Source organism: Thyridium curvatum (genome assembly GCF_004353045.1).
Source record: "Thyridium curvatum strain D216 chromosome Unknown NODE_61_length_262293_cov_79.419913, whole genome shotgun sequence".
NCBI classification, from domain to species: Eukaryota; Fungi; Ascomycota; class Sordariomycetes; order Thyridiales; family Thyridiaceae; genus Thyridium; species Thyridium curvatum.
The window spans coordinates 41,176-64,606 of record NW_022156816.1 but is presented as its reverse complement, the minus strand read 5'-3'; the positions used below and the strand labels follow the sequence as shown (position 1 = coordinate 64,606).

The 23,431-nt window shown below is 54.0% G+C and overlaps 6 protein-coding genes across 6 annotated transcripts; 3 read left to right on the top strand and 3 right to left on the bottom strand.

Annotated features, from left to right (window-relative positions):
• Positions 1-282: 282 nt before the first annotated feature.
• Positions 283-2,260, bottom strand: E0L32_008884 (uncharacterized protein; the record flags this gene model as incomplete). The annotated part of the gene is made up of 3 exons (XM_031143788.1): positions 283-680; positions 740-2,134; positions 2,206-2,260. 3 exons carry the CDS (start codon positions 2,258-2,260, stop codon positions 283-285), a joined length of 1,848 nt encoding a protein of 615 aa, XP_030991573.1.
• A 2,070-nt stretch (positions 2,261-4,330) lies between these two features.
• E0L32_008883 (uncharacterized protein) lies at positions 4,331-5,272 on the bottom strand (the record flags this gene model as incomplete). The annotated part of the gene is made up of 1 exon (XM_031143787.1): positions 4,331-5,272. The coding sequence occupies one exon, from the start codon at positions 5,270-5,272 to the stop codon at positions 4,331-4,333; it is 942 nt and encodes a 313-aa protein (XP_030991572.1).
• Positions 5,273-11,207: 5,935 nt separating this feature from the next.
• E0L32_008882 (uncharacterized protein) lies at positions 11,208-14,563 on the top strand (the record flags this gene model as incomplete). The annotated part of the gene is made up of 4 exons (XM_031143786.1): positions 11,208-11,247; positions 11,370-13,219; positions 13,274-13,363; positions 13,424-14,563. The coding sequence occupies 4 exons, from the start codon at positions 11,208-11,210 to the stop codon at positions 14,561-14,563; spliced, it is 3,120 nt and encodes a 1,039-aa protein (XP_030991571.1).
• Positions 14,564-15,655: 1,092 nt separating this feature from the next.
• E0L32_008881 (uncharacterized protein) lies at positions 15,656-16,503 on the top strand (the record flags this gene model as incomplete). Its single annotated transcript, XM_031143785.1, has 6 exons — positions 15,656-15,739; positions 15,793-15,884; positions 15,951-16,047; positions 16,105-16,256; positions 16,316-16,379; positions 16,438-16,503. The coding sequence occupies 6 exons, from the start codon at positions 15,656-15,658 to the stop codon at positions 16,501-16,503; spliced, it is 555 nt and encodes a 184-aa protein (XP_030991570.1).
• Positions 16,504-16,632: 129 nt separating this feature from the next.
• E0L32_008880 (uncharacterized protein) lies at positions 16,633-18,145 on the bottom strand (the record flags this gene model as incomplete). The annotated part of the gene is made up of 2 exons (XM_031143784.1): positions 16,633-17,558; positions 17,626-18,145. 2 exons carry the CDS (start codon positions 18,143-18,145, stop codon positions 16,633-16,635), a joined length of 1,446 nt encoding a protein of 481 aa, XP_030991569.1.
• Positions 18,146-18,558: 413 nt separating this feature from the next.
• E0L32_008879 (uncharacterized protein) lies at positions 18,559-23,215 on the top strand (the record flags this gene model as incomplete). The annotated part of the gene is made up of 5 exons (XM_031143783.1): positions 18,559-19,007; positions 19,064-19,278; positions 19,334-19,529; positions 19,583-20,149; positions 20,206-23,215. 5 exons carry the CDS (start codon positions 18,559-18,561, stop codon positions 23,213-23,215), a joined length of 4,437 nt encoding a protein of 1,478 aa, XP_030991568.1.
• Positions 23,216-23,431: the final 216 nt, after the last annotated feature.

The window sequence follows — 23,431 nt, the reverse complement described above, 5'->3', positions numbered from 1 at the left end:
CCATTCGGCCAAAGAACTCCTAGCTAAAGACCAAGTGCACCAATCCCCAATCCCCAAGTCCCTACCGGCTCGGCTAGGGGAGAATCTCCATGCCATGCGCACATGATATGCTCTAAAATATACATACAAGGAGGCGTATGATCATCACCGCCAACACTTTGTGGAAAGCTGCGCAAGAGATATGCTTGATTTTCCCGTACTCCCCATTTATCGCTGAGTTTCTTTCATTCGACTCCCTTGTCTCATTTTATGGGACGTTTCCATTGAGCAAGGCCAAGTACATCAAGCCTTCAGCTTCCACAACTTTGGGCCCTTGCCCACGCGCTCTGCCAGCGATTCCACCGAGTTCTTGATCTGTATCTTTGTGCACTTGGGGAATTCAGTGCTGAGGATTTCCACGAGGCCGACCTTGCTAAGCTTCTCGTATTTGAGAATCGTCTCCTTGAAATCCTGGACCATTTCAGGTGGAATCTGTGCCGTCTTGGGATCCGGCTTGGACGATCCCGATGTGAGAGCAGCAAAGGCATCGGTTCGATTCGGCGGTGGAGCCATGGGCTTCGAGGTGTCCGTTGATATAGTATGATTTGCCTGGTCGTTAGCCGTGGCTTTCGACTTTGGCACCTCCGGTTCCCAGTACTTGGTAGAGAACGGGTCAATTCCAGAATGATGTTGTAGAGTATCTGCTCAAGTATTAATATTTCAAGTTGGTACCGAAAAAAAAAAAGACGGGAACACTTACCCAGTATGAATTCGGTGCGGAACTTGTACATGTGTGGCAGAGGACCAAGCCGCTTCTGGTTCTCCCAGCACAAGCCCGTACTCTCAGGTTCCATGCCTGACATGAAGGCGTGCCGCAGAGGGCCCTGATCGTTCTCGTCGTCCAGGAAGTCGCCCATCTCTTCATCATCATCGAGATCTTCATCGTCGTCATCGAGCAGATCGACATCTTCTCCATCACCGTCGTCGACCCATTCCGCTTCGGAGTCATATTCGTAGTTGAGCGGCAGGACTTGCTTAGACATCGGATTCCTTGCCAGCTTGTTAAGACTGGCATGGGGAGGGACACTGGTGACTGTGCCACAATAAGGCGGTCGGACGTCCTCCCTGAAGCTGAGAAACTTCATAGGCACCCTCTTGAGCAACTCGCGCGCCATCTTGATCTGCGCGTTATGAGACTCGGTTGTCAGATCCACTGGCATCATTGAAGAAGTTCCCATGTCGGACATGGCGGCAACGATCTTGCGAACCGACGGATATTGTCTGCCTCGGCGGGGTGGGAGGGAAGGAAGGTGGAAGTAGTCGACGGTGGAGCTAGAGGTGAATTTGGTGGTAGTGAATAGGCCTCGCTTTTCGCTAATGTGCTCGTCAAGAATTCGTGACTTAGCCTCCTTCGTCTCATCATCCATGACAAACCCGCCCCGGCCTAGGCTGACCTGGTCTTTGACGAAAAAGGGCTGAAACAATTTTTCGTACTCGGAAACCTCGTCAGCCTTTGCTTTTTGCGGTGTCTTGACTGGACTGCCGTTCTGAAGGGTCTCGTTGGCCTTTTTGGCTGGTGTCGAAGGACCAGTCTTGAAAAACGAGTTAAGCCTCATCTGACTGCGTTCCTTCTTGTCCTTGGCCTCCTGGATCTTCCTCTCCTCTTCTTCCTTTTCACGCCGTTTCCGCTCCTTCTCTTCGTTCTTCTTGCGATCTTCCTCCTCTTTTTCCTTGCGCTTCTTCTCCCGCTCCTCCGCACGCGCCTTCTTCTCCGCCTCTATTCGTGCCTTCTCTGCATCTCGTGCAGCTTTGGCCTGGTCCCGCTCTTGCTTCTTCGCTGCATCGGCCTTGGCCTTTTCGTCCTTCTCAGCCTGCGTGAGCTTCTTCCTCTTGGCCGGAGGTTGGCCGGACGCGGCATCGGGCTGTGACGAATTGGCTGCTGGGATGGATATCTGCAATTGGGAAGGCGTTAGGTGTTGCTGTTGAGGCTGAGCCGGGGTTCCCGTTGAGGCTTGAGGTCGCGTGGGTGTGAGATTTGGTGAGGGTGAGTTTCTCGCCGGAGTGCTGCTGCCCGCATCGGTCATGGAGCCAGGGCTGCTCTGTGCTGGCGGTGATTGAGGAGGTACGATGACGGGGAGGTGTGGCATCGGATGTTCTGTAGCGAGGAAAAGATTAGAGGGGCTGGATGCATCGTCGACAGCTTGCTTTGGTCTGGGAAGTACTTACGGAGCGGGACGTTTTCAATGTCTGACAGCGGTCGCTTGGCACCGATATCCATCATGGTGGGAAGATCTTCGTCCGCAAACTCCTGATGACTCCTCTTCCTTGCCGGCGACTCTGACTCTTGTATGTTTGGCGATACACTGAGGAGAGGCATCGAAGAGGCGGGAGAGCCACGTAGCTCTCTGCTGGGAGGAAGGCAAGGAAGGAAAGAGTCGATTGGTCGTCGTGAAGCAATCAAGGTGCAAGCCGCAAACCAAGGGACGGTCAATGAATCATCAATTCAGGGCTTTGCAAGCAGGCTCGCCAACAAATGCTCCCATCTAGAGGAGTAACTCTCGTGAATTGCAGCAACAATAAAAGTCTCGATGCTCTAGCCTGCATTCAATGAAGAAAGTCAGGCAGCCGTTGTCGCCAAAAAGATGGGGTAGGATTGGTGGTGGTGACTGACCCCTGCCGAGAATGGCTGAATTGGCGGGACGAGACGCGCGAGGAAGTCGCGTTCGTTTGGCGTCTTGCCCGGGCAAAGCTCGCGTAGGGTGGTAAAGGGGGAAAGACCCTGCTTTCCTAATGTGGCGTTTGAGGCTGGAGTTGAAGTCACGTGTGCTGAGGCATCCGTAGACCCACATCTCAGCTTATTTGGTGAAGGCATTTCCATTTTGGGATTGTCCACACGCACTAGGCGAGCAGTTACGTACCCTGGCCCCTCTCTTCCTCCATCGTCCATGCCAACTCCACATGGTCCGTTCTCCCTCCCCCACCCCTTCCTGGTCAGATTTTACATCATGGACATTGTGACGAAGGCGGGATCAACACATCTTATAATAACCAGAAAACGACTTTAAATTACGCTCTTTTTTGCGGTTGTTTTGCTAGCGCATCGCCATCTAAATTTGCTGGTGCAGGGGCCATTTCCTTAACAGCCTGTTTAGAATCCTCTCGCTAAGCACCAAAAGAACCCTGTACACTAACATTGCAAGGTACATGGCTGTTAGTACACAACCCAGTATGCCGAGAAGGCTCTGAGCGCAGCGAAGGGCCTCCGAGGCGGAGACCCTGGAGCCCGAGAGGAACGAGGGCGGAACGGGTCCCATTTTACGAATGCGAGCCTTGCGAGCAGTGAGGGCTACTACAACCCCATTCCCTAAAGCCTGCGTTGCAGGCAGTCCCCTAGTCCTTAATACTCGGTATTAAGCATCTGCCAGCAACGGCCCGTTGACCAAAAGCGGCAGACACTTCCTTGATCTTGTACTACAGACACTATATTGTCCCGAGTCCTTGTTTTTGGTGACTGGATTTGGCAAAAGCGCAGCAATGACGCACCTAGTACGCGATGATGAGATGATCATCAGGGACCGAAGCTGGACCGACACTGCTGCCCCTCGGGCAAACAGGCGACGGTGAGCTGTTGGAAGAAATTATTGCCGTCGTGTGTGCTGCATGAAGAACTGCAACATCACGGGCAACAAGTCATTATTTGGGCTGCCCTATGTGGTGGTGAGAGAGTTTTTTTGGAAGTTCAAATTCACATTCGCTGTGTTGGTATCTCTGAAGCCAAGTAGCGGCTTTTTCCTACTCTTCCGCAGCGCAGAATACAAGGCTGCTGTTCCCCTCCAGCTGAAAGACATCAAATCACCCCATCATGACCACCCCTCCCAGTCATGCTGACAGCCATGCTCGTATTCCCGCCGTATGATATTAGTCGGCCATGCGTCCACAGGGAGGCCGCCGCGCTGATGATAGAAAAAGAAAGAGGCAACAAAAAGACACATGTGGAGCGAGAGTATTCAATCCATCATCCCATTGCTGGGACTGTCCGTGGAGACCGCGCCTTGAACGACCGTAATTAGGTAGTGGTATATCCCTCCTGCCTCAATCCAAAACCCAAGTTGGACAAATTTCCCTCTTGACGCCAGACAATGCAAAATAGTTGTGTAAAAAGAAGCTTCGTAGGAGCGATCGTGGTAAGAGTGGTGGTGTATGGAACAAGAGTATGCCGGTGGAGAAATGCATAGAAAAGGTTCATTGCATCGCAGTGCGATTGATGTTGGTAAAAAAGGTGTTTTCGCTCATCGCCGGACTATGCGTGGGAAGAAACGAGGTAGGTGCGTAGTTGTTGTATGTGAGGGATTTAATCGGGATTGGCAATGTACAGTCTGCCAGCCGTCAGAGTCATCGTGCGCTCGTCAACGCTGCCACGTCTCCGTAGCTCGTCAGCGCTCTTGACACTCTTTTCTCTCGTAACGGTGGCATGCTTGGCGCTGTTGGCAGGCAGGCGAGAGGCACCGCCCAGATCGGGGACGGCGTCCGCCCTCTCGGCGCTGCTGCCACTGGCAGTGCTGCGCGCCCTGCCGCTGGCAGCGTCGTCGACCAGCGTCTGCTCCTCGACCAAGCTGCCCGTCCGCTCGGGAGTGTCGCCGGGGCTCCATCTCCTGCCGCCGCTCTGCGAGCTCGAGGCGACGAGGCCGCCCGACGTCCTGTACGCCAGAGCGCGGCGGCCGCTGGCCGTGCTGCTGCGCCCGCTGCTCCCCGTCCTACGGTGGTGCAAGCGTTGCATAGTCAGGTCGTCGTCGTCGCTGTCCTCGCCCTCGACCTCAGTGGCGCTGAGCCGTAGGGGGACGCCGCCGACGCCGATGTAGTTGCTTCCCGCCGAATAGCCTACCACGCCGGGCTTGCCGTGATGTCTAATCTTTGCCGCGACCTTGCCGCCGGCGCTGCTAAGGCCGGTGCTGGTACGCCCAGCGGCGGCTCCCGTGAATCCGGCGCCTGAGCCGACCACTTCTTGGGTGGCCCTCATCTTCGCTGCCCGCTGCTGGGCCAGCAGCCTAGGGTCTTCATACTGAGCACGGTCGCACCAAACGGTCGCCTTTTGCTTCCGCAGAAGGGCGACATAGGAGGTGGGCGAGACGGAAGCGGCACCGCCGGAGCGGGAGGATGTTGATCTCCTTATCTCACCGGTCGGGCTTGTGCGGTAGGCCGCGGGAGGGACCATGCCTGAGCTGGAGACGGTGCTGAAGGTGTTCACCGAGGGCGAGCGCCGGTTGTGGCTCGCGGTTGGCTGAGCCAGGTGCATGTTGACGGGTGTCGGCGACTGGATCTGCGCCGGGAATACGTTGGACGAGGTTGTTCTGGTGCGAGAGTGTGAATAGACGTTGGGATCGATCTGCTGAGGGTGCCTTCGGGGCAATTGGGAATCGAGCATCGTCGACGCACGGCCGACCTCGATCTGGAATTTCGCCGCGGCTGCTGCTGCTGCTGCTGCGGCTGCTGCTGGTCTTTGTTTGAGGAGGCACCTGTGCTGGACTGGCCTCCTTTGGGATGTTTGGAGAGATGCAGAGGAAAAGCGAGAGCGGGACTGTCAACGATAGATAAAGAGGACCGGCTGGGTCGGGCTAGCGTGGTGAGAAGTGCGCCAAGGTTGCCAGGCTCAGCTTGTGTGGTGGTCAGAGGAGTGGAGTCGGCTACCTCGCGCTACGGAAGGTACGTCTAGCGGCTGCTGCTGGCCCTGACATTCGGCGCAACTGAAAGGGTTTGGAGGGGATTGACGGTGCGGGCGAGCGATGGCACGAGCGAAATAGCGTGCGACCTTTTCGTATTGCGCAGGTATGGGGAAGCTTTGTTGTTAGGGGAATGTGTGGGTTCTACACAGCCTCTTGTTCTCTCTTGTGAGGAGCGGAGCGGAAGCGCCGATGAGCTCGAGACGAGGGTCCTGTCAACCGTGCTGTAACAATGCGCAACTGGAGTCAGCAACCCCCCGAATTTCTGATTGACGATTTTCTGAGAAAAAGATCAGGCAAGCAAGTAGGAGGAGAAGAAGAAGTCAACGAGGAGCGAGGAGGGGTAGACTTTAAGGTGTGAGGGACTCGAAGAAAAAGCAGGGACTGAGACACGAGAGTGAAGGCTGGCTGACTGTTGTATGTAAAGTAAGTACATTTACTTGGAAAGTATGCGCTGATGTATGTCGGCGCACTGAGAGTAGACCAAGTCTGGTCTCCAACGTTGCATAGGGCCCTGTTCCCTGGCCTGATGATGTTATGCCTGATATGTGCGCTTTTATTGCCCGCTACGAGCCAGCATCCATGGATGTTACAGGTCAAAACTGGTGGTACTTTGGCGGCGGGAGCGGGCCAGCCTAACGAACAGGACAGGGGGACTGAGATCCGGTGGTGTCCAGCAGAGCTGCTTGGTGGATTCGCTCGACTGGCCTGCCTGGTTGTGTCTCTCGCAGCATCTGGCGCTCACTAAACGACATCACAATCCACTTCACCGTTTTCTCAGAGCAGGGTTGGGAGCAATAGTACTCCGTACCATAGCTACCTCTCTGCTCAAAAGTTCTTTTGTCGGTCATGCTCCCAATGGGAAGTCTGATGCGGTCCGATGGCTGAATTTTAGCTTCTCTTCCTTGTCGCTGCTGGGGAAGTAAGGTTTTCTCTTCTTCTTGCAGGTTGGCTGGCGGGCCCGAGGCCTTTGCCGCTAATGACCTCTAGCACCAGCCTTGACTCTCGGGTGTGATACTGCCGTGGGAAAAGCATCGATTGATCCTTTGTTAGCGCGGGGGTCCCTCGTCGGAAGCGGCAAAACCAGGCCTGAGGGATCCCAAAGAGGGAGCTGACGGGCAGAAAGAATCAGGGAAACCACCGAAGCAGTGCCAACGTACCTGGCCGTTAGCGCCAAAAACCCTGCCCGAGCTTGATGTAATGGTGATTCGGCCTAGCTCGCTGATCCAGCGCATTCACTACTGAGAGACCGACCTTTGCCTGCTATGCCAATTGACTACCGGAATGATCGAGATTTCGGTTTTCAGCACAGCAGATCCTCGCTTGAAGATCACCGCGGGGAGCGAATACGGTCACGGGAGAAGGTCACCTCGTAGATAGGGCTGGTTTCTTAGAGCATTGCCCGGCAAATGCGCCACTTGTAACGTTGTTAAAGCTGTCTTAGACCTGGTTGGGGAATTGACTTTCAACTGGTGATGCTTTGACCTACTTTACTAACTTCAGTAGCTGCCACCAGGACAATGCATTGAATGATTGACAGCCAACGACGCCGAGCCGGACGATGGCCTGGGGAAAGGGACCCAAATCTCGCCAATGCAATGCATGACTACTGGCTTATTAGCTGCTTGCTCCGTCCATGTCGACATCTGTCTGCTACGCTGACAGCCTACCTGCTTCTACTTCTTACACACCGCCAGGTTAGCAGCAGGAAGAGTGCGTCTGCGATAAGCAATCCGGCGGGCTGGGATGTCTGCCTTAGCTTACTCCGTAAGTACCTGCCGGCCTGAGCGAACAGTCTCAGGACAAGCTGAAACGCGGTCGTAGCACAAGCAATTTACCACGGGGCGAGCTCTCGGAGGGTGGTCGAGCGCGACGGAAGATAGGCGTGCTCGCCTGCCAAAATGATTTCCTCCGTGCACTCCAAAGAGACAAGGGTACAATCTATCGCCGACAATCATTCTGGTCTCCCTGGCTGGCAACATCAGGGAAACGGAGTCCCCCTCAGCCCAAAGGAGACACGACTGATGCACAACACTCTACTTGACTCCATCCTAGCGGAAGCTCCTTTACAGAAGCCAGCACATGGTGACACCAAAAGGACATGTCCAAGCAGACGCCAACACGTAGCTCTCAATAGGACCACGATAGCTGAGATGCTAGCCAAAGCTTCGCAGTGACGACTCTGGCGGGTGTGGGATTGCTCAAGAACATCAACACCAGTACAAGCAGCTACTCCGTAAGGTAGTTACGGAGTGATTGGACAGAGTTCACGGTCGTCGCACACACACCCAGCCAGAAGCGCTCGACAGGGGATGCCAATTGGCCCGCTTGATGGCGGGAACCTTGACGAGCCTGCATGTACGTATGCACGCTGGCGCATCCGGGGCTGAAAAGAGGGGCGTCGCCATGCCTGATGTGATGAGCTGCTTCGCTAGGCCAGCAAGCTTGTGCAGAACAAGCGTCGGGTATTGGGCTTTTCGGTCTTCTCTTGGAGCCGTTGTCAACAAAACAATCCATGTCAGCATCACCTCGTGGTGCTCGTCCAGCAGGCTCCTTTGTGACAAGTGAAGCGAGACCCGCAAGGATGCAGCTTCTGCTGCTGTCAACAGACGTTTCTCCTCCTGCGCCTCTAGGATGCGCCGGAAACACTTCCCAACCCAACACGCTGACTAGGTACAATATCATGAACTTGCACACAAAGTGGTCTTATCTTGAGGTTATGGACCCCTGCTACGGTATTTTGCGTGATACCATGCCATTAGGGTGGCAGGCATGGGCAAATCCGGGATGGCTTTCTCTTTACCCCACACCAAATTGGCTTTTTGTCACACTGTTGCTCTGCTCTGCTCTGTGAGCCACATGAGCCCTTATGTCTGATGTGTCGGAGTGTCCTCCTGGATGTGGAAAAGCAACTGATTTGACATGTTGCTTGGCAGAGTAAGTTAAGGTACCTAGGACCGTGCCGATTTCCGTGCGCCGACAGCCAATTCGCCTAATCCTTGAGGTGATCTAAGAATTGGCAGATTTGTGAGCAGCACAGACGTCATCTTCTGACCTCCAACGATATGACTGTCACTGCCAACGGCACGTGGACAGGGGGAAAACAAGGGCTTCGGTGCGTGCTGGGAGAATTACCGCATTCTGGCTGATAAGCAAGCCACGACACCGAACAACACAGACAATGGCACTGATCTGCCCAAGTTCGGGGAGGTTTCCCCGCGACCAGGGCCGAGGACTAGTTGATCGACCACCGTCGTCTAGACTCCCCAATCCGCAGAGGAAGAAACACAAGCGTGCGAGCCATTGACAAGCCCTGCTCAACAAAGGTGAAGCTATCGTGAGCTCGCTCCTTGGTGTCGACTGTTCCAGGCTAGAGCACAAAAACACCACACAGGTTGCAGGGCTAGCCTGAGAATAGAATGCGCCGGGCTGGACTCTATCTTCAGCGCTTGTCCTCATCGAGGCTTCCCCCACCGAATAAGCGTTATCTCTGCCCAGAGCCAACATTTTTCTTGGTTTTTTGACAGACTGAATTTGGTCCTGGAAATGGGTCCCTTGCGCAAGCACAGAGATCTTGACGTACCTACGTCCATATGGAACAGTACCAAACTCCCTTTTTTTCTCCTTCCCGTTTTGAGTAACGTGCTCGCCTCCCGGCGGGTCCCCACTGTCCACAAGATGGAAAATTCGCCGATGACGCCCATGGACGACGATCTTCGCGACGTGCCGTCCTAAACAGGCGCCGTGCCCGCCCTGACAGGTTTGGCGGTTCGCCATGCAGAATATCCTTGGAACGGACAACGTGCGGCGAGCTTGGCATCGGTCCAAGATCTTTCCTTTGCGATTCTACGGCACGCAGAATACTACCGGATCAGTGTCGAAGCCATGGCTAGCGAGTCGCCCGCGGCGCAGAGACCAGACCGACCACGCAGGCTAAAAGCTTGTTGCGTTCCATCGATACCGATTTGAGGTTTGGAGTGCTGATTCATCCCAACATGCCGCTTGCAGCAAGCCCATTCGTCCCCTCTAGTACCTAGATCCGGTCCCATCACATCTCCTCCGGAGTAGCCCGGAGTTGAGGCTCAGGTATGAACATCCGCATGCCCACAGAACATTCCTGGCTCTTCTCTCGCTCTAGTCGTCGATGCTGCAGCTCGGGAACCACCGAAACTAAACGGCCAACCGAGCGGGAGATCTGCTCCTAGGGCGCGCACACACATTCTTCCAGTGCTTAGCCGCATAGCAAACCGCGTTTGCCCTGGAGAAGCAAGACAAGGTTCAACACCTAGGGAATGCACAGCCATGAGTGTAATGTTACGTGCATGTGCTGGAAAACGATGCTCTGGCATGTAGACTTTGGTCCCGTTTGTCGACGGATTCATTCGCTGGGGAACGCGTGGCAAACCCGACGGCTTGGTTGACATGAAGCAAGCGAGCGTATGCAATCTCATCTATGCTGCATCGGGTACGCCGTCCACGGACGTGCATTGCTGGAGTTGGTTTTGCTTTGCTCGCCTTATCAGACTCCGCTCCTGCTCCTGGTGGACTCCGCCGCAACAGCCTTGTTCGTTTGCAGCAGGCGGGATGAACGGAATGCCTGCACGGCTGAGTTAGCCATGTGAGGTTAAGAGACCTTGAGACCAAGCATTCGAGGAGCCGTGCAGAATCACTGACAGGGCAGGCGCGAGTTCTCTCCGCCTGTCCCACTGGGAATCCACCCGTCGCGGGAGCTGTTCTACATTCTAGACCACATCTCTCTTGCATTAGGCCATCATATCCCCAGTCTGCGAAGTTGGTAGTCCACTGCGATGCACGGTCAAGATCCACCGAGAAGTGCGGCGATCGTACGATTTTGTGGGTGCCATTATGTCATTGCTGGCTTGGTGCTGGATCCGAAGCCTCGCTGAGCAACATATGCTCCAAGAATCCCAAGCAATCCGAGAGAGAGAAGAAAAAACAATTCGTCGAATAGTTTGAATAATCCTGGTGTGGTGGTTGGGCAATTGGCCTTCTCCTTCCGACGATCTGCATTGCCTACTCCGTGCCACTTACAGCCTACAGGCTACTGGTGCCGTAAAGGATGGGGCGGCACTTGCTTGAGCTTGAGCCTTGTCCGCGTGGTGGCTCTGGCGCTCTTGGTTGGTCGAAAGTCGCTGTCAATTGTGATTTTTTTCTATTCTACGCGGGGCTGTTTGCTCAGAGGGCCCGCTTGTCGCGTCTAAACTGGCAGGCACGGTTGACTACCGACACCGCCCAAGCTAGGCTCTTTAGAAGCATCGCCAAAACTTCCATGCAAATACCATTGTTTTGTTGACTTTGAGCTGCATCAGCCGAACCTCTTTGTGCGCCATTCGTTTGAAACACCAAGCCTACCGCCATTTTGGCCCAGCGGTACAGAGCCAGGCTCTAGTTACCATCCATTCTGCCGCTCACGCCTAAAGGAACCCAACCCGAGGCCCATCCATGGCATTGTATCCTCGACCCAGTCGTTAACGTTGGGTGCTTGACGTCATGAAGTTCGCGAAGGAGCTTGACCAGGAGCTGGTTCCCGGTACGTCTTGCTACATGAGGCGGCTCGGGCTGGCAACCAATTGCTGTCACCTGAGGCAAACCCCCGTCGTTTGTGTGTTTCGGTGCCGCACTTCCATGCTAACCAAACCTCTCGCATCTCAGAGTGGAGAATCAAGTACCTCAACTACAAGGCCGGCAAGAAGTACATCAAAGCCGTCAGCCGGGCCATCAATCGCGCGCATGGCACACCGAGCGTCCGTAGATCGGGCGACCTCCCTCCCCATGCGACTCCCTCCTTCTACAATGCCTCTTCCACGCCTCGGCGGACTACGGCAGCGTCCGCGGATGACGGCGAGCCCTTACGAGACAGCCCTGCGCCCTTCGGCAGCCGACCCGTGCCCAGGCCCCAGCCCACGTCTAAGAGTGTGCCGATAGCTAGGAACGAGAGGCAGGCTTTGACAGACGCTGCGGACGATGATTATCACTATGGCAGCTTTGTACCGACGCCGCTGGCGCAGTCCCCTCCTCCCGAGCTGGACCGGAGTAACACCTTCGAGCTGCCAGCTCCGGCGATGCACGTCCCATCCGAGGGTATGGCTGGTGGTTCCAAGTCCGCAATGACGCTGCGCAAGTCGCTTAGTAGACTAGCTCTGAAGCGCAGCGTGTCCATGGCCGCCGACCTCCCAACCACGGACGGCCCCGCGAGCAGACGCACACCCTCGGTGGCAACGGTGGCTGATGATGGAACCCCGCGTCAGCGGTTAAAGAGGCTGTTTTCTACGAGCTCGCCGCTCGGGAGGAGGAACTCTCGCGAGTACAGCATGTCCAACCTGGATGACGTCCGCGAGCGCGAGCGGGAGTTCTTCCGGTTCCTGGACAGCGAGCTGGACAAGGTGGAGACATTCTACAAGCAAAAGGAAGACCAGGCGGCAGAGCGCTTGAAGCTGCTGCGCGAGCAGCTGCACGAGATGCGCAACCGCCGGATAGACGAGATCCGCAAGGCTAAGGAGCGAAGGGAGACGGCTCACTCCAACGGCGGCAGCTCGGGAGACAACAACTCCAGTAATGGAAAGAATCTGCCGTGGGTTGATCCTCTGAAGAACAGATTGTTCAAGCCCGGCCCCAACTCGAAAGCGCTGCAAAAGATGCCTCAGACTCCTGTCATGATGTCTGGTGCCGCTGGCGGTCGCGAAGAACGGCGGGACTACACCCGCCGCCCCCCTGAAGACGATGTGCCCTACCGCACAGCCAAGAGGAAGCTCAAGCTGGCGCTCCAAGAGTTCTACCGTGGGCTCGAGCTTCTCAAGGCGTACGCTTTGCTGAACCGTAAGGCCTTCCGCAAGCTCAACAAGAAGTACGACAAGGCCGTTAACGCCCGCCCGCCGTACCGCTTTATGAACGAGAAGGTGAATAAGAGCTGGTTCGTCAATAGTGATGTCTTGGACGGCTACATCACCGCCGTGGAGGACCTGTACGCGCGGTACTTTGAGCGCGGCAACCACAAGATCGCTGCGGGCAAGCTGCGCAGTCTGAGCCGGCGGCCCGGCGACGAGTCGGCGAGCTCCTTCCGCAACGGCCTGCTGATAGGCATCGGCAGCGTCTTTGCCATTCAGGGTTGCGTCGAGGGCGCGCAGCTGCTCTTCCACACGGATCCCGTCTTGAGGGAGCAGAGCAGCTACCTGATGCAGATCTACGGCGGCTACTTTCTCATGCTCTACCTCTTCATCCTGTTCTGCCTCGACTGCCGCCTCTGGACGATGAACAAGATCAACTACCCCTTCATCTTTGAGTTCGACCCCCGGTCTCAGTTGGACTGGAGGCAGCTCGCCGAGTTCCCCAGCTTCTTCGTGCTGCTGTTCGGCCTCTTCATCTGGCTCAACTTTTCGCGCCTGGGCTCGCCCGACATGTTTCTCTATTACCCCGTCCTGCTGATATTCATCAGCTTTGTCATACTGTTCTTGCCCGCTCCGGTGCTTTGGCATCGGAGTCGGAGGTGGTTCTTGTATTCTCATGTATGTCCATGTCTCTGCTGTAATGGATTCAGATTGTGCTAATCAAATCAATAGTGGCGGTTGTTCTTCGCTGGGCTCTACCCTGTTGAGTTCAGGGATTTCTTCCTAGGCGATATTTACTGCTCGCTGACGTATGCGACTTGCGTGAGTAGCCCCAATCTTTCCCTCTCGCTGATATTCAGGAGGAGGACTAACTGTTACCAGAACATCGAGCTGTTTTTTTGCCTCTATGCCCATTACTGGCAGAACCCAGTACAATGTAACTCGAACCACTCTCGCCTGCTCGGCTTCTTCGCTGCTTTGCCCCCTATCTGGCGTGCTTTGCAGTGTATCCGCCGTTACCACGACACGAAGAACATCTTCCCCCACCTCGTCAACTGCGGCAAGTACACCATGACCATCACGGCCGCCGTCTGCCTCAGCCTGTACCGCATCGATAACAATAACACCAACCGGATTCTCTTCATCTTCTTCTCCACCATCAACGGCATCTACGTCTCCGTCTGGGATCTGTTCATGGATTTCTCGCTACTCCAGAGCGGCTCGCGGCACTTTTTGCTGCGCGACATCCTGGCCCTCAAGACGCGCTGGTACTACTACGCGGCCATGGCCATCGACCCGGTCCTGCGCTTCTCGTGGATCTTTTACGCCATCTTCACGCACGACACGCAGCATAGCACGGTCGTGTCCTTCATGGTGGCGTTCGCCGAGGTCACGCGCCGCGGCATGTGGACGCTCTTCCGCGTCGAGAACGAGCACTGCGCCAACGTGGCGCAGTACAAGGCCTCGCGGGACGTGCCGCTGCCTTACCAGCTCGAGATGTTCACGGCGGCGCGCGGGAGTGCCGAGCTGGCGGGTGGCGGTCGGGCCAGCGGTGGCGATGGCGGTGCGGCGGAGGAGCAGTCTGCGGCGCCGCCTTCGACGGCGGGTCGGTCCACGGGCGTCGACGTCGGCGGCGCTACGCCGGAGAGGGCGGCGACGGCGATGCAGCCGACGCCGCGGCCCGAGGAGGACGGCGGGGGCACTGTCCGCCGGCGCGCTAGGACCGAGACGTGGGGCAAGAAGTCTATCGGGGCCATCATGGCCGAGGCGCACAGGCAGGACTTTGAGAAGAGGCGCAAGCCTGCTGGGGAGGGGTCGCCGAGGAGCGCTATGGGCCGGGGAGGGGCTCTGGGGGCTGATGAGGATGATGATGATGATGACGATGACGAGGCGGGGATGACCGATGAGGATGAGCAGGCGGAGAGGGAGATGTTGTTGGAGGAGACGCTTGGTGGGTTTTCGGGGGATGAGGACAGGGACCCTGATCGGGATCGGGATCGGGGGAGGAAGGATGCGGAGTGATTGTCGAGAGGGTGGGTATGGGGCTCTGTCAGGGAGAGGCAGAGTGAGAGGGAGTGTTAATGTGTTTGTAGACTGGTTGCATTGGTACAAGCAAATAACATGATTAGACAGGATGGGACGGCTACACCAGCGGATTATTAAGTAATACATAATTGAGATTACAGCGGCGTGTATTGGAACTCTATTGCTCGAAGACTGGTCTAGAGAGCAGAAGCTACAGTCTGCTATGAGTGGGCGCTTCATTGCATTGATGAGGAAACACGCTGGTTGGCCATCCATTTGATGATCTGTATCGAGAACAATACTTCAGAGACATGGATAACCCATCTCTGCGTCCCCAACCAACGTATGATAACACTTGAGCCTTGCCTTAGCCGTCATACTATCTCCCTCTACATGTTTGACGATAGCTTCGACTTTATCTCCACTTAAACAGACTTGCGTTTTATCCTTTAACGCTCTTAATGCGAACGCATGCGAAAACCCCTTATGGCTCTTGCTGCGCTCCCAAGAAGACCAAATAGGTGTTGGCAAGCGCGTCTACGATGCTTATCACGAGGCAGGTGCCAAGAGATCCGCGCCCCGAGTCGAGAGCACCCCTAACTGAGAGGAGCTTACATGGGAAAACGCATTGCGTTGCCCCGCAGGCTTCGTTTCAGGGCATCTTGATACCGTAGCACTGGGCAACTTGTTCTAGTCAATGATCCCGGTTGGTGTAGTCTTCTTGAAGGTTTGAATCGAATTATCGTGAAACCAGTTGGCGGCAAAGACGTCGATGTCTGGTACCGCGATGGCCGCCCGCCCCGTGCTGCCACGATACGCGTTGGACTCCATTCTGGAAGCTTGAACCATCGTGAGGATCGTTTCACGATCATCAATACCAATCCTTCTATACTCAGCAATAGCCGAACTGCCCAAAATGGAAATGCCTCACGGGCATATGTATAAATAACCCATAATCAGGTTTGTTGACTATGAAGTTTGTCCTTCTCGACAATTCTGAATCATCGTGAAATCACTCATCAGCCTAGACCTTTTTCTTATTCATACTCTTTCTCAAGTTGACAACTCCGTTCTTCCACGATCTACAAGATGCGTTTCTCGACCTGTGTTCTGTCATACTCACTCCTTACTGCGGCGTGGGGTATTGCCCTTCCCGAGGCCCTTAAACGAGACGTAAGTGAAGCCTCTATAAGTCCATAAGGTATGAGTACTTACATCTATTTCAGGTAAGCCTCACCGTCCACACGGACAATGAGACAGCTCAGATTAGCGTCCCTACTACAAGCACTGTGGTGACTCCAAATGCCGTCAATGGCCCGTAAGTCGGACTGTCGTCGCCATGTCATGCTTTGTGTGCTTGGGCTCACATAGAACTATTTGGCAGAGCTATTGGCAATGGTGCCGATGTGGCTGGCGCTGTGGCAGACATCGTGGACAAAGTCGTCAACTTGATTCAGAAACTCGTGGATAACGACATCAAGGTAAGCAATGCACACTTCAAACTGGTGCAGTGCATCGCTGACTGCGTCTACAATTAGCGCCGCCAAACATTCACTCAGAACGTCGTGGCTCGGGCGCGGCAGGAAACGGGGCTCAACGTCATCATGTCCAATGTCGGATACACATTCGACGGCACGGTCGTGTCGAGGACGAGCACCAAGTACAAGGCGAAGGTCGGGTCTGATGTCAGGTATGCTGATCGCACCTTTTTACTGAATCCCAAGCCGTGGCGTTTTGACAATGTCATAGTTTCGACGTTATCACATTCGAATCTGGAACCTTTGATCTGAAGGGCGATGGTGGTTTTCAAAACGTAAGTCAGACCTTACCGCAAATGACAGAAGTCTCATTCTAAACTGTCAAACTATTAGTGGGCATTTATCGTGAGCACGACCTGCCAGGCCGATGCCAAAGCAAAGCATATTCGTTGCCCTTAGACTTGGCCGCAGTCTCTCGCATTTTGATGATGAGCGAAGACTAATGGCAGAACTGGATCGAATCTGGAAGGTTGAAAGGATTTAGGACTGAGATATCTGTAATTTTTACCGGGTCTTGATCGACGACATCTATGTCGAGGATTTGAACCAAGCATGTTGCAAAACGTCCTCCGCCTTCATACGCTTTGCCGGATCATACGTAAATATCCTAGACAATAGATCAATCAACAGCCGCGACTCGGATCCAGATAGCCGCGGAAATGCCTTCAGCATTTCTTCTGACTCTTCCGAATATGCGGTGAAGTAACCGCCACTGACACAAATTGCCGTCGGCCTCCAAGCCAATGAACCTATCGCTGCCGGAAATGGAATCCTGAGCTCTGGATCAAAGATAACGAAGCCAGGTTGATCATCCATGCTCGTATCCACAGGCTCAACAGCTTGACCCTGGTCATTTATGAAAAGGCTCGGTGGCTCATCGAGGATCGCTTCTATACGATCCTCTAGTCGCTCGGTCACGTCGAGGGTCCAGAATGCGTCTCCCTCCTGCCCGCCAGCAACTGCAAACCCATCTTCGTCGAACCTGGTTTGTTTCCAATCGTCAGGGAGTTCACCAAGAAATTTAGCAATCTGCCTGAGTGCGTCCTCCGGACAACATGTGTCGTAGTCAAAGAATAGGTCGTCTCCGGACCTGAGACGGAAGATGGCACAGCCCAGGGCCCAGATGTCAGAAGCAGGGCTCAGGACACGCCCAACTGCAACCTCCGGGGCTACATACTTGGCTGGGATACCAGGGCGTCCGGAGGGAGGGCTTCCGACTGCAAAAGACTGGTCAAAGTCGAAAATGCAAGTATCTCTGCTCAAAATGGGAGTGGTTGATGCCAAGAAGTCCAAGGCAACCACGATATAGTCGGGTCCGTGCGGTTTTGGTGACTTCCTAGAGTAGGTTATGAGAGGTGACGTTGCAGGATGTCCGAACAGGTCAATAAGATCAGCCTCATCATACAGATCGAATTGGTCAGTCAGACGCACGGCCATGTTGTGGACGGTAAGGTCTATAGGACAGCATCAGTATTGGTCTCGACTTTGCCCTTTTCAAGCCATTTGGATTATTCTGCTCACCTCCGTGACAAATACCACTTGCATGGAGTTGTGCTAGAGCCTGGGCGGCTTGTAGAGACACCTCCTTAGCAAAATCTGGCTTTATTCTCGAGTAAATGCCCTTGGAGAGCTTGGCAAGGTCAGGGCCGAGAACTGGACCAACAAGACAAAGGTGCTGACCATTTGGCCCATCGATCCAAAACCTTCTGTCGGGGACAGCAAAATGCGGGGATTGAATGACACTGGGATGGCTTGCGATCGTAGAACGGGCCTCGTATGTTTGCGACTGGCTTGCAACGATAATCTTCAATGCGGCCCATCTGTGCGAGATGGTGTCCCGAGCGAGCCAGACGGTCGAAAACCCTCCAAATCCAAGCTTGTGAACGACACGATATCGCCCATCATAGACATCTCCAATGTGTACCGGATGGAAGCCTCCCGGCTCATATTTCTCAAGATATTCGCTTTCACCCAGCTGGAATGGGAAATATTTCCAGGGGTTGGGATCTGAATCTGGATCGGTTTCGAAGCTTTGGTCCATAGCGTAGCACTGAATCGCGAAGTGAAGTTTGGGTCAAAAGTCGGATCTTTATGGGGGCCACGTTGATGTACAGACACATAAAACGACATGTCTGAGCAAAGGCGACGATCATATGCAGAACGATGCCTGGTTGGCCGGACATAAATTGCAGCCTACGTGGACCACGATAGCGTGTGCATGCGGTGTCAGCCTTCAACTCTGCCTTGGGCTGCCTAATGATGCGTTCCAAGGTGGCAGACCCCAGCCACACGTGATGCTGGTTTCCTCTTTCGCCAATCATGTCATAAATGTTACCCATGTCTCCTGCAGGCTCAGCCGCAACCCCTCACGAATTTCCTTCTACTTCATTTTGAAACCCCCTGAGACGGATCAAGGCATGGCAACAGATTCGACATAGACTGCGAGTGCACATCATGGAAGTGCTGGGAGCCGCGGCCTCGGTCGCCGGGCTCATCAGTCTGGCCATCGAGATCCCGAAGATCATCGACACCGCCATCTCGATGAAATCGGCGCCAGAGGAGGCGGGCCAGCTGTCGCGGACGGTGGACGCCCTGGTGACCGTGCTCCAGCGACTCGAAGAGTTTTTGAAATCTGACGCAGCGCAGGATCTGGAGATGGCAGGCGACTCCGGCTTGACGCTGACAATTTCAGCCTGCCAGGACCGGGTCGTGGATCTGTCGAAAAAGCTTCGGAAGCAGTCCCTCGCGGGGACAACGTCGTCAACGTGTCCTGCAACGAAGAGGGTGAAGACTGCGTTGTCCAAGTTCCAGTGGCCGCTGGACAAGAAGGAGTGTCTCGATCTCATCTCGCAACTACATATCATGCAAAGCACTTTTGAGTTTTGCTTGGTGATCAAGAACTGGTAAGCTCCCTTGCGTCTACACTAGGTGTAACATTTTTTGACGACTCTTGCATCAGCGAGCAAATGTCAAAATCACACAAGGAGGTGCTCGCGTATTTTAAATCTCAAAGGGACGCGCTCAATCAGTTGGCGCAACTCTTCCCTGACCAGGCTGCTCATGCGGAAAGTATGCTCGAAAGACTGAATGCCGTCCAGTCTTGCATGTCGCTGTCTGCAGAGAGACTTAGCCGCATTCAGGTGGGTTTGGATGAAATGCATGAGATGGAGACAGGTATGGGTTTCGAATTTAGCCACGCTGGACAAGTGACGGATCTAACCAGACATAGCCCAGTTATACGGCCAAGCTTTGGAGTGGTTATCTCCTATTGACCCTTCTGTGAAGCATCATGAGATTTTGGCTGATAAAATCTCCGGGACTTGCAAATGGATCGAGACAGACTCAAGATTCCAAAAGTGGGCAACTTCTACCAACGACGTTGTGTGCTGGGTCGGAGATCCTGGTCAAGGCAAGACATACACAATGTAAGAACCCGGCCAATACAGTCATCATGTAATTGGCTAATATGTCTCAAAAGGTCTCACGTGGTAGAGTACCTCAAGAACCTCGTGAAGTCCAAGCCAAAGACATATGTCACGTATCTTTATTGTGACTACAAGAGAACAGCCAATTTCTCAGCAACCGCACTCTTTGGGGCTCTAGTCAGGCAACTTCTCCCACAGTTGAACGCATTGCCTAGCGATGCAGCCAGGTTCATGCGCGAAGCAAAAGTCAGACTAGGAAGACCCACTGCCAGGCTAGACGAGATCCGTACAGTGCTCGAGTTTCTCAGATCCAGCGTGTCCAAACTATATGTCTGCATTGATGCTCTAGATGAGTGCAATGAAGATGAAGGGCTTGTTGATGCGTGCGGAAAGATTCCATTTCCGACCTCGTTCTGCTTCATTGGGAGATCTTCTATTGTCCACACTGTCAGAAGGACATTCCCGAAAGTAAGGGGCTACGCCATAAGAACCCAAACAGATGACATCCGTGCATTTGTGGCGAGTCGGGTAGAAGCAGATCGGGCCCACCAGCCGGACCTGATGCCCAAGTCCTTGGAGGATGAGATATTAAAAGAGATACCAAGTCTTGCCAATGGAATGTAAGTGGATTTGCAATTCGAATTCTGCAATGATTGACCTTCTGACATCACGACAGGTTCCTCTTGGTGTCTTTACATACATCACTCGTTCTCAGCCACAATACAATATACAGACGCCGGCAGGCCTTGCGCAACCAACCGAGCACGCTCGACGATGCTTTTGGACAGACATTTGCTCGTATCAAAGAACATGTTCATACCGAACAAGCGCTGAAAATCCTCGCTTGGATTCACTATAGTGGAACTCTATGGATGGAGGAGCTGCGCCATGTGCTAGCAATCGAGCCAGAGCACCGTCGGTTCGAAAACGACAACCTTGGTAGTTCCTCGACTATCTTGGACTGCTGCCTTGGGCTAGTGCGGCTCAATAGACGATTGATTCTGGGCAGAAACAACTACTCCAGAGTTGCATTGGCCCACGAAACCTTGAGCGTGTACCTCGATTCTCACCGGCATATACTGGCCAGCATTGTACCGGTCCTCGCACATACATGTCTGACATACTTCTCCTTTCAGATCTGCGACCGGCTGCCACTTATCTACCAAGTTGTGACGGAGGGTCTCTTCAGGTTTTTGCAAACATCAAAGCACATTTCGAGTGACTTAGAGGAAAAGGTTTGGAAATATTGTGTCAACTTGAACATCCAGTTGAACAGCTGTGCGCCCGGAGAGTACTTACTGGGAATTCCCGAGCATGTCTCAAAGTTTTTGCACTTCGTCCCCAACAGCTTGGGGGGCAAGAGAATCAAGGAGCCTGCAAGGCAATCTTTGATTCACACGGCGTGTATGCTGGGTATTGACACCTTGGATCCGATCCTGGACCGTCTTTCTCAAGCTGTATATACGGCTGCAGAACATCCTATTAACGAAATGGACTGTGCGGGAATCACCCCCTTGGGCTGGACTCTCATATCACGGAAGTACAAAACATACTACGCTCTGATGGGCATTGGACCATCTTTTGTGGACTGCTCGAGCCTTAGTCTTTGGCGCGCGGAGCGTTTGATAAGATCATTTCCTGCATTGGATTGTAGCCGCGCCTTGTGGAATGGGGCTGCTCTGGACATTATTCACGGCTGTACCCACGCCGAAGCTACTCGAGATATTTGTCGCTCACGTTTCCCTTTTCCGTGCTTCTTGTACAACTATCCATCATCGCCCCAGGAAGCACATGGATGCTTGTCTGTCATGACCCGGGATCCGCGTTGGAACGTATGGACCTGCCTCCAACCACCCCGAGCGGGTATTCGCCTGCCTGTCAACAGGCTGGATGTCGATTTCGGAGACAGCCAAGTGTGGGCTCTGCTCTTCTTGCGACCCGATGAGCGACACACTCGGAAAACGTCTGAATTTGAAACTAGGGCGTTTCTATTCGATGCTTTGGGTTCCTCACAGCAGGGCTATCTCTCTCGCGCTGAGGTCCTCATCGCGTTGTTTGAGCCAGGTGGAACCGCGCCTGTGATGGTAACCTCAGACAGGGCCAGTGCCGTCAAGACTGAAGCTCATTTTGACTATCCAGACATCCGGGAGCGATCCCTGACGACAGTACCCGAGTGGGAGGGTCGGGTCCTTTTCATACCGCAAAGGCTACTACTTTGTGTCTGCGCTGTCATCGGTAGTAGCACCTTGACAAACCACCTACTTTCTCAATCCATATCGCAGATAAACTCGCCCGATCGATTTGGACGCACGGCACTAGACTTGGCTTTCAGGGAAGGCTCGGAAGATGTTATTCATGCCTTGTTGAGCTGCCCCGGGGTCGATCTCATCAACATCAACAACGCGAGGGTCTCAGCCCTCCACAACTGCGCGCACTTCAGGATGACCTGCCTTGCCGCGAAGTTTCTGGAGCATTATCGAATAGACGTTAATCTCCAGGATAGCCTTGGAAGGACGGCGTTACACCTAGCTGCAGAGGCAAGGTCGCGAGCCATCGTTCGTTTGCTGCTCAAGCATGGCGCAGATGTGCTTGTGCAAGACTATCAAGGCAACACGGCACTGCATGCGGCCATAAAAGCTGGGGATACAGTCATTTGCGACATCATGCTGGAATCACGCTCAAGCAACAATATCTCTGCCAGCAACGCCCAACTTGCGTGGAAGTTGGCCCTGGAGTCAGGAGCCAAATTCACCATGAAACTCCTCGATGCATTGCGAAACACTCCACAGAGATACCTTGAAAGCGGAAAAAGCCTTTCGTTATCGACATTGAATCAGCAAGCTGGCCCTATGAAATTCTTCCTGGCGAGATCGGACATGACCGAAAAGGATCTCGAGTTCATGATACAGTTGGATCGCACAGCTGCCGCAGATCGTACACGTCAAACAACCGTCACAAGTAGTGAAAATTCTGATACTACTGCCCTAGACTTCTCTAATCATCGATCCATCATCAAGGACGCTTTGATGAAAGGCGCAGTGAATGTCGCCAATTATATGATACGTCAGCACCCCGATGACCTTAATCATATCGGGGAGGACGGCGAGTCTGCCCTTCATCTAGCAGTGATCCACGACGCCCCGAAAGTCGTGCAGTTCTTGCTTGGTCTCAGCGATTGCGACCTGGACGAACCGGACCCCGAAGGGTACACGGCGCCACAATTGGCGATTAGATACAAACGACTTGAGATCCTCGAGACTCTTCTCACATCAGGCAAGGTGTCGATGAGGCAGGTTGACAGAAGCGGGGCGACGCTGCTCATCCTGGCGATCAGACAACGATTCCCGGATGCAGTGCCTCTTCTGCTCACATGTGACGACGTGCTCGTCAACCATATTGATGAGTCAGGTCGTGCCGCATTGCACTACGCAGTCACTCAGCAGGACATCGCTACAGTCAAGCATTTGCTGGCCTGCCCACAACTAGATCCCGCGGTTCTCTCGCGAGATGGGAGGACTGCACTGGCGTTCGCAGCCCCTTGTGCAAGCACAGGCATGATTTCGATCTTACTCGGGACAAACAGTATCGAGCTGGGGCATCAAGATGAGTACGGGAAGACGGCACATGACTGGGCGCGATTGAACAGCTGCAGGGAAGTGATTGAAGCGCTTTGGCTACCTGAATGAGCAGGGTCCACATACTATGGGCAGCAATGTCTGAGGGACAATGGCACACAGTGTTCATGGCAGACCGGCGGCGCCCCTGGGGTCCTGGACAATGGCATCGATCAAACTCTTGGCCCTATCTGATCGTCTACAGACGTTAATTTCTTCAATCTTGTTCTTAAGCCGCGATAAGCCCCAGACCACTAGGTCAAGAGGAGGGTTTAGATTCCTTAGCTA